The sequence below is a fragment of the Rattus norvegicus genome, chromosome 11 (genome assembly GCF_021556685.1).
Source record: "Rattus norvegicus strain SHRSP/BbbUtx chromosome 11, alternate assembly SHRSP_T2T, whole genome shotgun sequence".
Classification (NCBI taxonomy): Eukaryota; Metazoa; Chordata; class Mammalia; order Rodentia; family Muridae; genus Rattus; species Rattus norvegicus.
The window spans coordinates 38,686,846-38,699,548 of record NC_141544.1 but is presented as its reverse complement, the minus strand read 5'-3'; the positions used below and the strand labels follow the sequence as shown (position 1 = coordinate 38,699,548).

General features: G+C 39.4%; 1 protein-coding gene across 1 annotated transcript in view; it reads left to right on the top strand.

Annotated features, from left to right (window-relative positions):
* Adamts5 (ADAM metallopeptidase with thrombospondin type 1 motif, 5) overlaps positions 1-12,703 on the top strand; it is a 48,232-nt gene that overhangs the window by 17,347 nt on the left and 18,182 nt on the right. Inside the window, 1 exon segment of the mRNA NM_198761.2 lies at positions 6,718-6,885. Coding sequence (NP_942056.2) covers positions 6,718-6,885 — 168 coding nt within the window.

The following is a 12,703-nucleotide window of genomic DNA, read 5'->3' as shown; positions in this document are numbered from 1 at the left end:
AAAGAAAGAAAGAAAGAAAGGAAGGAAGAAAGAGAGAGAGGAAGGAGGGAGGGAGAGGAGGAAGAGGAAGAGAGGGAGGAGGGAAAAGAAAGAAGAGAACGAGAAAAGGAAAGGAAGGAAGGAATAAAAATAGATAAAGAAAGAGAGGGAAGTAGAAGAAAAGAGTGGGAGGGCAGGAGGGAATGCAGTAAGGAAGAGAGAGACAAAGAGAGAGAAGGGAAGGAGGGAGAGAGAAGTAAAGGAGGAAAAATGGAAGGAAGGAAAGAAAGAAGGAAAAATAAGGAAGAAGAGAGAGAGCAGAAGAGAAGGGGAGTAGGAGAGAGGGAGAATGGGAGGGAAGTAGAGGATGAAGCAAGGAAGGAAGAGAAAGTGAGAAAGAGTGAGAGAGTGAGAGAGTGAGTGTGTGTGTGTGTGTGTGTGTGTGTGTGAGAGAGAGAGAGAGAGAGAGAGAGAGAGAGAGAGAGAGAGATGATAAATGACATTAAATTGTAGGCTGTGGGACAGCATGGATTAGATTACCCATTTTGAACAGTTCCCCTTGTGAGTACTGTGTGTTAACTGGAGCTCTCCTGTCAGCCTGATAATCCTTTCTAACTCAAAATCAAATGAACACTGAAGTGTGAAATGCTAAGCATAGGTAGTCGCCTAATGGCAGTACAGACTCCTGCAGGAGCAATGTACACCAATATGTGCTAGACCCACAGACGTTTCTAACTCGCCTCCTGCTTTCTATGTGTTCACTATGCACAGTGAACACAGACTCAATTGCTAGAACATTTCAAAACGTTGCTTCAAACCATCCATGTGCTTTGGGGTGGAGGCAGGAATGTGTTCACAGCTATTTTACAACCCGAAGGAGAACAGCAGAAAGTTTTCAAGTTGATGTAAGTTTACATTCTAAGTTTATATTTTTTAACTTGTCAAACTTTTATTGTAGACTTGTAATAATAAATATTTCACCTGCTGCACACATGCTCATTAAAAACAACCATTTTATTGATGTTGAGCCAGCTTCTAATATACTAAGGGGAACAATAGGATTTTATTCAGATTAATGAAATCCATAATTTCCCAGCACTCGAAAGGTTTGTGTTATGGTAGTTAATTATAAAATGTGCTAAGTGAGTTTCTCCACCAAGAAAGACTGCAATGTGTTTCCTATGTTAAAGCCAGGCAACTTTAAAGAGCAGGACCAATTCCTCAGCCAGACTTAGGAAGTGGTTGAGACACAGCGGGAGGCTGCCTGCGCTTTGCTGTGGTTAGAGGTCTGTCTGGTTGTGCACGTCAGTATGTGACTCTGCCCCATAGATGATTAGATTAAACAAGCCTATGTTTGGAAAAACTGCAGAGGTCCCTCCCCCTCCCCGCCAAAAAAGAAAATTTGGTAGACCAAAGGCAAGTCCATGGATTTGGGTGTTCACATTGGCAATGCAAGTAAGATATAAAATGAGAAGGGAGCTGGAATTGTTATTTATCTTCAGACCTGTCATTTTAATCAACGCAAACTAGGCATATTTCCTGTCAAACTTGAACCAGTACCACACCATGTCTTTCTTGGACCAGGGATGAAAGGCAATCAAAGGTATGGGTTACATGTCCCATAGCACTGTGAGATTTAGTGTTTATTATGACTTTAAAACTAAATTTAATCCCAATCCATGTTTCTCTATTGAATTTTTTTGCCACACAGGTTGACACCAGCAAGTTGGACATGACATTAAAAAAGGATTGAACTTGTAATCTGTGGTTTGTTTCCCTTTTCAAATTAGAAAATGGTTCTTTCTCAATTCTAGGTATTCAGTGGCATTAATATTTATTACAAATGCTAGCGGCTAGAGAAAGCTTGTTGGGAAACAAAAAGACATGAGTTCAGTCCTCATAATTTACATTAGAGCAAGATACAAATCCAAAGCCAGACATAGTTGGGCATACTTGCAGTTCCGGTGCTGGTGAAGCAGTTATTCCTGGCACTTAGTGGCTCGTTAACCTAGTGCACTTAGACTTTTCCAGGCCAATGACAGTACAAATATGAAGAAAACAAAAGGTAGATTGTAGATTGTGCTGGACAAACAGCTCAGGTTCTCCTCCAGTCCTTCACAGGTACATGCCTACCTGCGTACATGCACACAAACACGTGCATATACATATGCACACATAACACATAAACATGCACTTGGGTATACACCATGAAGTAAATACTATCATGAGGAACCCAAAAAGGAGGAAGCTAACATATAAAAACATTTCAAGATTTGTCTAAGATCCATACTATTCCAAGGGTCGCATTCCACTGCAACCTATCTGATTCCAGAGCCCAAGACTTTAATAATACTGTACACTGGGGCTTTACAGACTGTTCGGTAGGAAATTGATTTAAAAGATAGTTCATCATAATGTGAAAGAGTTCATTTTTTTGTTTCCTAAATTATATACTCAATATCACATTAAACATTTTTTCCTCAATGTTTTTGAGACAAAAGTTTCCACATGTTATCACCTCTACATAAAGGATTATGTTAAGAAGAGTGTGTCCCACCCAATTATTAGAAGTCGTGAGTCTTCTCTTTGGTGGTTCTAGATTCTGATCCCCTGTGAGCTGCTGACTCACTTTTCAATCCCTGGCCAGACCTTCTTGCACCTCCATAATCCCAGCTGGAAAATTAGGTAAACGAAAACCATGACCTCATTGAGAAACAGATGCCTCTTCTGGGCTGCACTTTCCCGAGTAAACATATTACAGTGTTTCTTGGGACATTTTTGTAGAATGTGGTGCTGTGTCCCTTTGACCATTGGGTAGTTTGGGATCAGGAGACAAGAACGCGAAATTCTGTTTAATTTGCAGACCAAAGTTTAGCAAAACATTCAATTTCCTTCCTGAGGCTAATGCTGCCCAGTAATACCTGAGTCAAACAAGAAGCTAACCCGGTGGTTCCTCTGTACAGAATGTGTCTTGGCTGGGATGTGGGAGAGCTGGGGTAGCTTTTCTTGCATGCCTGATGTCCTGAGTTCCATCACCAGGCTAAATAAAGCAAGAGTGAGAGACACACACTTCTGACCAGGCATTCAAATAGCAGAATATCAGAAGTTCAAGGTCACCCCTAGCTATCGATCATGATTAATGACAGCCTAGGATAAACAGAAGCCATCTTTTAACCCATCTTTTCCTGAGTGCACATTTTTCTAACTCCAGATTTATTGAAAGAAGGTGAGAGAATCTTTAAATCTGTATTTGGAAGAGCAAAGGTGACAATCATTGAACAATCTGACACACATTTGCAGGCATATGAAGAAGGGTATTGGCCAAACTGCTCTAACGGTTTTCTTTTTCAGCTTTGTACTCTCCAAGGCAATTGTTTGCCTTATGGAAGACTTGGGTCTTTAATGTGACCATTCAGAGTGAGTGGCCTCATCTTGTTCATTAGTTTGGGTACCCTATTTGAATAAGGGAGCTCCCTCAAAATTTCTATAAACTTTCCAATTGTCTTGAATGCACCCTACTCTTCTATTCCAATATTCTGACTCCTAAGAGAAAAAGACATTTCCACAGCTGCAAGGGAAAGGATGACCTCTCTCCATGGGTCTGGAGATCGCATGCCCTTTTTACCGCTAACAACTTATCCCTGTACAAGGTTCACTGTCCTGTTGCTCTGAAAGCTCGTCAGAAAACACTGCAAGGAGAACAACTACTGTCAGTCTTGTGAACATTGACCCTGTCACTTCAGCAGATTCTTCTTGCCTTGCGGCCTTGGGGCCTCTAGGTCATAAATACCCAGAAGCCATCTGTTGTTTATTGTAAAGATCTTTCTAGTGATTTCCAAGATAACTTCCTCTGAAGAAGCAGTTATCTGAAGAATTAAAAATCCATCCTTGTCAACCAGATCTACACATATTCTGTGTCCCCTTCACAGCTCTTTGAAAATTCAGGGTTGTCAGTTGTGACGTTTTAGTCTCAAATTTCCTAGAATCTGTAAATGCAATGTCGTGCTCCGTCATTTGCCACGTGAGTGCCTTGTACATCTGTGTGTAACTTATCATTCCTGTTCTTAACGGTGCTGACAAGTTGCAGACTGACATCAAATGTCTTAGCATCACTAACTGGAGACACAGACCTTAAGTGTACACTGTGTTTGCTGTTTGTGACCTTCAGTGTGTGTGTCACTTTGTCCCTGAAGAGCATCCAACACCCCTCATATTGATCTTCCTTTTCAAGCTCTGCCCAGTCAGAGCAGAAGTCACACGGGTCTCATATGGGACTTGCCCGGTTCCAGCTACTCTGCAGCTGGCCACCTGTTTCTGGTGAACTTCACTGCTCTTCTGGAATCACAACTTTCCCACCCTCAAGAGAACGTGCTTTCCTCACCCAGGGAGCTAACTGATTTCTCTCTAGATAGAATTGAGTATTTGCCATTAAAAGACAGTCTCCTAGCAGTGTTTCTGATGGATTTGAGGAGTCTTACACAGTGAACATTGCCTTTAACTTGTAGCAGAGCTGAAACTAAGATTTTCTCATGCTCAGATCATCAAGCATTTCTGGTTGAACTTGTTTATATGTGTCTTTGGTAGCAATTAAATTAGATAGCTAAACGTAGGGATCTTAAAAATCCCAGTGTGATATGAAATAATATGCTAAATGATTTATCAAATTATTCCACAACTTTTGCCTGGTTGGCATAATTTAAAAATTTAAGTTTATAGACGTTACCACTGGGTATGACAAAGACAAAAGCAAGACACTTTTCTTCAGACCCTCGAGGTGAATTTGGTGCTTGCCATGCATACTGTATTTTAAACCATAAATTAAAACTATGCCCTCTCAATGAAGTGAAAATCCCTTGAGGCAATAGTAAAAATACCTTTGGAAAGTGCTATTCATGTCAATTTGGAAGGAAAGATCCTGGTTCCATTAAACATGGGTGAATACCTCAGACAATATAGTGCAAAAGGCACATATTGTTACATTTAAAACATGGAGTTGACTAAATATCCTGTGACAGAGATTTCACTGGGCGCCCTTCCCTCTTTCTCTTCTCATGACATAATTCAAAACCCCAGTATGAAGCTTCCAAGCACACTCCGCTGTATTGGCTGTTAAAGATACCTTGGAGAAGTCCAGGGACTGGAGGGTGAATTCTCAACAAGTGCTGGATAGATTGAGTAATTTTGAGTAATCTTGATAATATGTTTTATGTGCATCATGACATTCTGTTTTAAAAATCTCTGCATACCACTCAGAAATCAGAGACGCCCTTGCCAATCTTGTTTCCCATGTCACTGGGGACACACCTGACAAACCGTAATTCATACTCATGCTATTTGATCAATTTCATCATGAGTCGCAATGGAGAGGCTTTTCAGAGAAACTTTGCCCAGTCAATTCTGTAAATGTTGTTGAAGTCAACAAGCAAATAAATGGCATAAATATCTGGAGAATTGGAAGGTCACTGAACCATAGTCACTTCATTTCAAGCACAAGAGCAATCAGCTGCATGGTGAATAATTTTGTTATGAGGTGTCAGTGATTTAACAAGTTGGCCCAAAGTAGCTGGAATGTGGTGTGAGAGATTTCATCTCTGTTGGGCTGTGCTGCTCTGCACTGACTGGACTCCTGATCACATGGCCAACATTCCTGTATATTCCTGATTATAAGAATCTCGGGGAAAAGCGACCAGTCTGTTAAACTGTCTTTTCCAAAATATCGGGGGATGTTGTATGATTCTGAAAACTTTGGCGAAATAACTATATACTTGAAGTTTTTGAAGCAAATTTTAGATTTATAGAAGAAACTCCATGTACCTCCTAGAGTACAGAAAAATTGATATCAAGAAACAAGAAGCAATTTACTCAGATTATAAAGATCTGTGGATATTGATACTCTGAGAATTGGTTCCTGAACAGACGAATACCTTAGAGCCACTACTTATCTTCCTGGAGCCCATTGCTTCACTTTTCTTTAGTACTTCAGAACAACTATGTCGAATTTTTTTATCCACAATACAACAGAGATGAGCAGAGTTTCAAGGTAGTTCCTTTATGAGACTAGTATCTAGCTGTGGTTCACTAAAAACTATAATAAACAGAAACAAAAAGAGGGCTGGTATTTCATACAGCAAGAAATCCACTTTAGTTACTTCTCTTTGTCTTGGTTTGGTTTTTTTTTTTTTTTTTTTTTTTGTCTTTTGGTCATCTCCAAAAACTACTTAAATACTTGAAAAAGAAAACAGAAGTCACTAACATCCAAAAAGCATCTACTGTTTGCGTCTTGACTAGCATTGAGTCAGATACAGAGGTTTCAGCAGTAGGTGCCCTTTGATCTGCTGGGGTTTGTAGTTGATCAGAGAAGGCAGAATCCTAACAACAAAACTAATATGTGGTGAGACCATGACATAATCTCACAGAAGCCTCCCAAATTCATGATTCTAAATAAGGTTTTACATGTCAGTGAGTGTATGTGAACCAGATGGACTTTGGGATTATCTACTTCTTCATTTATTTTCCTAATTTTCACCCAAATGTTCACCCAAAGCAACTACTTTATAGCAGCATACAGCTTTCATATGCAGGGGAATCAGTCTGGATACATAGACTGTTAAACTCACTTTTCATTAGGTGCAAAATGTGCTAAAGAACTTGTTAGGTAGAAAAAGAAACTCAGAATATTCTGTAATTAGAAATCCTGTTCTTCCTTCTGTCATTTGCACTCTCTCTTTTCTCCTTTAGGACATCTACTTGGCCTCTCTCACGACGATTCCAAATTCTGTGAAGAGAACTTTGGTTCTACAGAAGACAAGCGTTTAATGTCTTCAATCCTTACCAGCATTGATGCATCCAAGCCCTGGTCCAAATGCACTTCAGCCACGATCACAGAATTTCTGGATGACGGTCATGGTATGTAGCTTTCTGGACAACATAGGCTCAGCAAAACAAGTTCAGATTCTTAGGAGCTTTACACCATGCCTCATGATGACCTCATGATGCTCAGCTCATCCTGTGAGACAATGGTTACTGGGAGAGTGTCAGAAAAGAAGCAAGCAAATTGATTTTCTCTTGGCATGCAATGCCAGCATTCTTGGTGGCATTACAGCTATGGTATTTTTGCTGTTGACTTAAAAAGTTCAAAAGGGAAAGAGTGTGGGAGACCACACAGAAGGTCTAGCAGTGGGAGCCCCGAGAGTCTGGCTTTTATTTCCTCTTACACCACTAAGTTCCTGTGAGAACATTAGCAGACATGTTGTTTTGCATGTTACTAAGATGACTCTCAGAATTATTTGTTGCATATCTATCATAGGGCATTGGCTAAGGTGTAGGATGTGATTCTACTGGATACCCTTTAGAGCAACATATTAACAGGAAAGGTAGCTCTCTATGTATTCACCTACTAGAAAAATTTGATCTCATCCTAGCATCAGAATCTCCTGGAAGTGGAATAAAAACTACAGAACAAAAATAGTCATCCCATGGTGGGAAAATACCCCAAGAACTTCAAAGGAAAATTGCTGGCTTTCTCCCTTTCAGGCATTTCAAGAGCATAGCATACTTTATTAAACTCCGTAAGAGTAGGATTAGTGCTGTAAGTCATATGAAAGTACAGAGGAAGTCACAATTTCTAGGAATAATAAATTCTGCTCCCTAAGTACTCTTCGAAACAAGCTGCTGCAAATTTCCTCTCGTCCTTTAATGTTTTTTAAATAGTTTTTTTCATCTTTATTGGATATTTTATTCATTTACATTTCAAATGTTATTCCCTTTCCAGGCTCTTCCCTCTCACGTCCCCCTCCCCCTGCTTCTATGAGCATGCTCCCCTTCCCAGCCACCCAGACCCACCTCACTGTCCTAGCATTCCCCTACCCTGGGGAATCAAGCCTTCACAGGATGGATGGCTTCTCCTATTGCTGCCAGAAAATGTCATCCTCTGCTACATATGCAGCTGGAGCCATGGGTCCCTCCATGTGTACTCTTTGGTTAGTGGTTTAGTCCCTGGGAGCTCCGGGGTGTTGGTTGTTTGGTTGATAGTGTTGTTCTTCCTATGGGGTTGCAAACCCCTTCAGCTCCTTCAGTCTTTTCTCTAATTCCTCCATTGGGGACCCCATCCTCAATTGGATGGTTGGCTGCAAACATCCTCATCTGTGTTGGTATACTGTTTTAACATCATAGAAACACAGCAAGCTGAGCATTCACAGTTTTAAAGAATCCTTGAAAGCATATACTTCCACTTCTTCATCTTTCAGAAAAAAAAATGGCCGTTCTGTTTTCTTTCTGCTCTCCTAAGATCGGTCTCTTTCTGAAACAGGTGGCTATATTTTGGATTTTGAAGATAATAATTTCCATAACATGATCTAATGAGTCATTGCTCAAAGCAGGGACAAGGCAATCAGTAATAACAATCTTTACCCTGAGTTTCAAAAAGTTTTGGTCTATGAACACCTAATCTCTTAATGTGCTATGCATTTTGAACGTCAACAAAACATTGCCAAAACAATCAACAAAATAAATTAATTTCAAACACACAGATGATTGCTACAAAGTATATTTTTATACCACGTAGCCAAGATGTGTTCATTATTCCCTTCACAATTCCCTATATTACTGTTGAACTGATAAAGCCCTTGTGGTTACTAGAATTTGCATTTCATAGTCCTCAAGGCAATCTAGTTCTACCTTGTGTAGAAGTTCTCCTGATATCAGCAGCATGGTAATACAAGCCAGTAAACCTGGCATTCTTCAGGCTGAAGCCAGGATTGGGAAATCTACAACAGCCTTGGATGAAAAGCAAAGCCGTTCCTCAAAAATAGATATAGATAGATAGATAGAAAGATAGATAGATAGATAGATAGATAGATAGATAGATAGATAGATAGATAGATAGATAGATAGATGGATGGATGGATGGATGGATGGATGGATGGATGGATGGATGGGTGGGTGGGTGGGTGGGTGGGTGGGTGGATAGATAGATAGATAGATAGATAGATAGATAGATAGATAGATAGATAGATAGGCAGGCAGGCAGACAGACAGATAGATCAATAGATGATCCAACAAATCAACAAATAAACAAAAATGTAAATATTTATCAATAAAAATATATCTCATCACAGAAAAGACACTCCCATATCTTAAATACTTAGAAACAATACTAACATGCATAGTCCTTTCACTTAGACTAAATGAAAATGGCAATTCTCTTTAGTTTGGTTATAGCCAAATCCTAGAGTGGATGATCCCCTAGTCATCTTCCTCTCAATGCTGAACACAGAAAGAGTATCTCTCTAGTAGCATCTTAACTATCTACTCCGGATACTATGCTTACTGTTTTAGTTTTTAAGAACTAACAGGAATATTTTATTTTCAAATTATATATTACACATTCCAAAAGGCTTAGCTCAGCCCTGAATCTCTAAGTAATGGATCAAGTTGCTAAGGCAGCAAATTCTTATGGCAAAAGTAGGTCAGCTTTTCACCCTATGCTCGCATTAGCTTGGCTGCAGTGCTGTGGGGAACTTTGTTTCTCTGCCTCTGATTTGAGAATGGTGCCTTTATTTCATGGTTGTGGAACAGGATCTTACTTTCAGGACAACAACTATGCTTCCCACATTGTTTCAGCTTTTAACAATTTTTTTTTGGTATTTTAAAGGCCCTGTTCTTTGATTAGCTTTTAATTTTCATCAAACTCCCCTCCTTTTGCATTCATTTCTGTTCAAATGTGCTTTGGACAGAGAACAGCTGAGAACACAGTTATAGTAGAAACAGATGATTCATTGGCACTAATTGTCAGAGTCTCCCAGATGTGGATTAAGTAAACAAAGGAATTGCCAGAATTGTTTGAACAACAACAACAACAACAACAACAACAACAACAACAAAAATAATTTCTTACATAATCAAATCTAGATCCTTTCACGTTTGAATATGTTGATTTCTGTTAAGTGGTCTTTCATTTCAACTACAAAAGAAAAATTCTATGTTTCCAATCGCTTATAATGATAAAGGTAACTTCAACCTAAGGAAAGGTGATGTGCGGAAAGGGCCAAGCCATGGATCCTGGTGAGAGATCACACTAGCCTAGTGATTTTGATTTAAAAATACCTACAAGTCAGTCTAAGTGAAAGTATGGTGGCAGGAACTGGCAAGCCCTCCTACCCCCTTTTTTGATGATTGGGGCGCTGACATTTGAATTGCAAACATAGAGAATCAAGAAAAAACCCCAAGCCTAAGAAGACATACACACAAGCTCACAGGTACTTTTTTCTCAGGAAGCCAATGACTTGACCACTGGCCAAACCTGAGGTCATGCTTTAATGACTTCATTTGACAAGAAGGAGGTAAGAAAATCAGGAAATTGCCCACCTAAACCCAAAAATCAAACCAAAACAGAAACAACAATAAGACATACAAGCAAACAGAACCATGTAGTGACCTAGTACCATGTCCCTACATATCAACAATAAGAGATCTACCCGTCATGCTAATGTAATTCTTGACAGACCTATAGACACTGGCCAGATACAGCGATTTATACAGAGAGAAGAGGAAATTTACTTTCATGAAATTTACTCAGGAAAGTTACACTGTGACACTCAGATAAAGGCAGAGAAGAATACCATGTTTAAGTAACTACTGTCACAAAGCATGTCCAGTGTTTCCATGGTGCCTAAAGATCTGGAAACGCAGTTGATGTGACGTTACCTCCTTCCTACTTGCTCCTCCAGCACTGTTAAAGCAAAGAGAAGTTAGAGTCAAATTCAACTCAAAGCATTTGATTTATTTTTTAAATTATTAGCCATAAGTAGCTGGACATTTGTAGCACTCTACCACTGCCAGATTTGATTCATTAGTACTGAGTGTTTCCTGATTTAGGTCCAAGGAGAAATGTGCAGTGGTTCGGATATGGCTGGGAAGTCAAAGTGCACACTCCTCAGTAACTGTATCTGGAGACTTGTGATTCAGAACAGGAGTAGCCATGCCTCAGGGGACTCCTCCACCCCTGGCTATGGGCTTTGCAGAAATGTTGCAGTGTTTGTACAAGTTAGCTGGCTAGGAAGGCAAGCCTCTGAAATAAGGGTAAGGGCAGGCAGAGAGATTGTGCAAGGGTGGCAGGTTATTGAATTTCCTTTACCAAAGGCTTCCTAACCTTCAGTGAGGTACGGGGAGACGATAGCTTTATTTGCTGCATTTGGAAGTCCTCTGCCAGATGATGAGAGGGACCAAGTGGGTACAACTCAAGAACACCAGCAAACTGAGCTGATAGAGGAAACATATGGCAATTATCGTATTGCTTATTTAAAGAACTAAGGGTATGGCCACTCTGCAGGCACAGAATGTTGGACAGAAAATACTAGTGGAAAGCGATATATCTGTATTCTTTGTCAATTTTCAACTGTAGGTGCAGGCATAAAGCCACATTTTGAGGTACTATTAAGAAATTAAAGTCTTTTAGAGGCATATCTTGATTTTTCCATAATAAGTATGCTTTTGTAAAATATGAACAAATAACACACACTCAAGGGCCGTGATGAGCTATGATTTAAAGCATAACCTTACTGTTTTATATGATGATTAGTATATAATGCTACCTCTGGCTGCAGACTCCTAGAATGACTTTAGTCAACATTCTCTGTTCCTTTGGCAACGTTCTAGTTCCTTTATCACTAGACCCAAAATGGCTTCTCAAAGAATGGGAAAATGTACATCTTACTACTAATGACAGTCATCTAAAAGCCCCAAAGAAATCCATGAATATGAAGCAAGAAACAAAATGGGAACAGGAAAAATTTTATGAGGTTCAGATGCCTCTTTGGAATTATTCATTGGGGGTTTTCAAGCTATGGATATTTGGGTCAATGCTCAGTCTTATTCCCGAGTGCTGGAAGATAAGAAAAAGGAAGAAACAACTATGGTGCTAAAAAAAATAAAATAAGGTAAAATCATTAAAAAAATAATGCTATAATTCTTACTCACCATTGAGGAAAAGAACAGCCTGAGATAACTGAGACTTTTCGGTTTTATTTCCTGGAGCCAAGCTGTAACTTCTGTCATTCACTGGTGGACTGCAGAGACCTGGGGAAAACAACCATATTTTTTCATTCACTCATTCTAAATGACTTTTTTGGGGGTTTTGTTGTTGGCCTTATTCACAATTTTAACCGTATTTGCATGGAAAAAATGTGTATGTCATGTGCATCCATGCCTGCCGACTTTATAAGTATCTGTCTAATATGCACCAAGTGTAACAATGGAAGAAAGGAAAAAGAAAGGGGCACAAAAGGAGGAAAGAAAGAAGGCTCAGTGTGGCAGTCTAGAAGAGAGCAAAGGCCAGATAGAATTTCCAGCTAATAGAAACATTTTAAATATGAAGTAACTAAAAGTTGGGATTGATTAGATAAAGGAAAAGTCAACAGTTGGTTGGATCCCAATAAAGGCAAAGAAATCTAAATACTAAGAGAGTAGTCATTTTCTAGTTCCAGTCTTCCTCCAAACCATATGTGCTTTTCAAAGTGGAAGACGTAGATTGGATAATCCATTATTACATCATTTTTAAATACTGTGTACTGTGAATTTCATAGCCAGGCACTGTAATGGTTTTTGTCATTTCCCAGCATAAGGTTTCCATGTGGTAAAGATGCTGGTACTATTTTGTTACAAAAGGAAATCATTACATATAAAAACAAAGTCACTAAGGCACATGCTACAGAGTAAGCAGAAACAA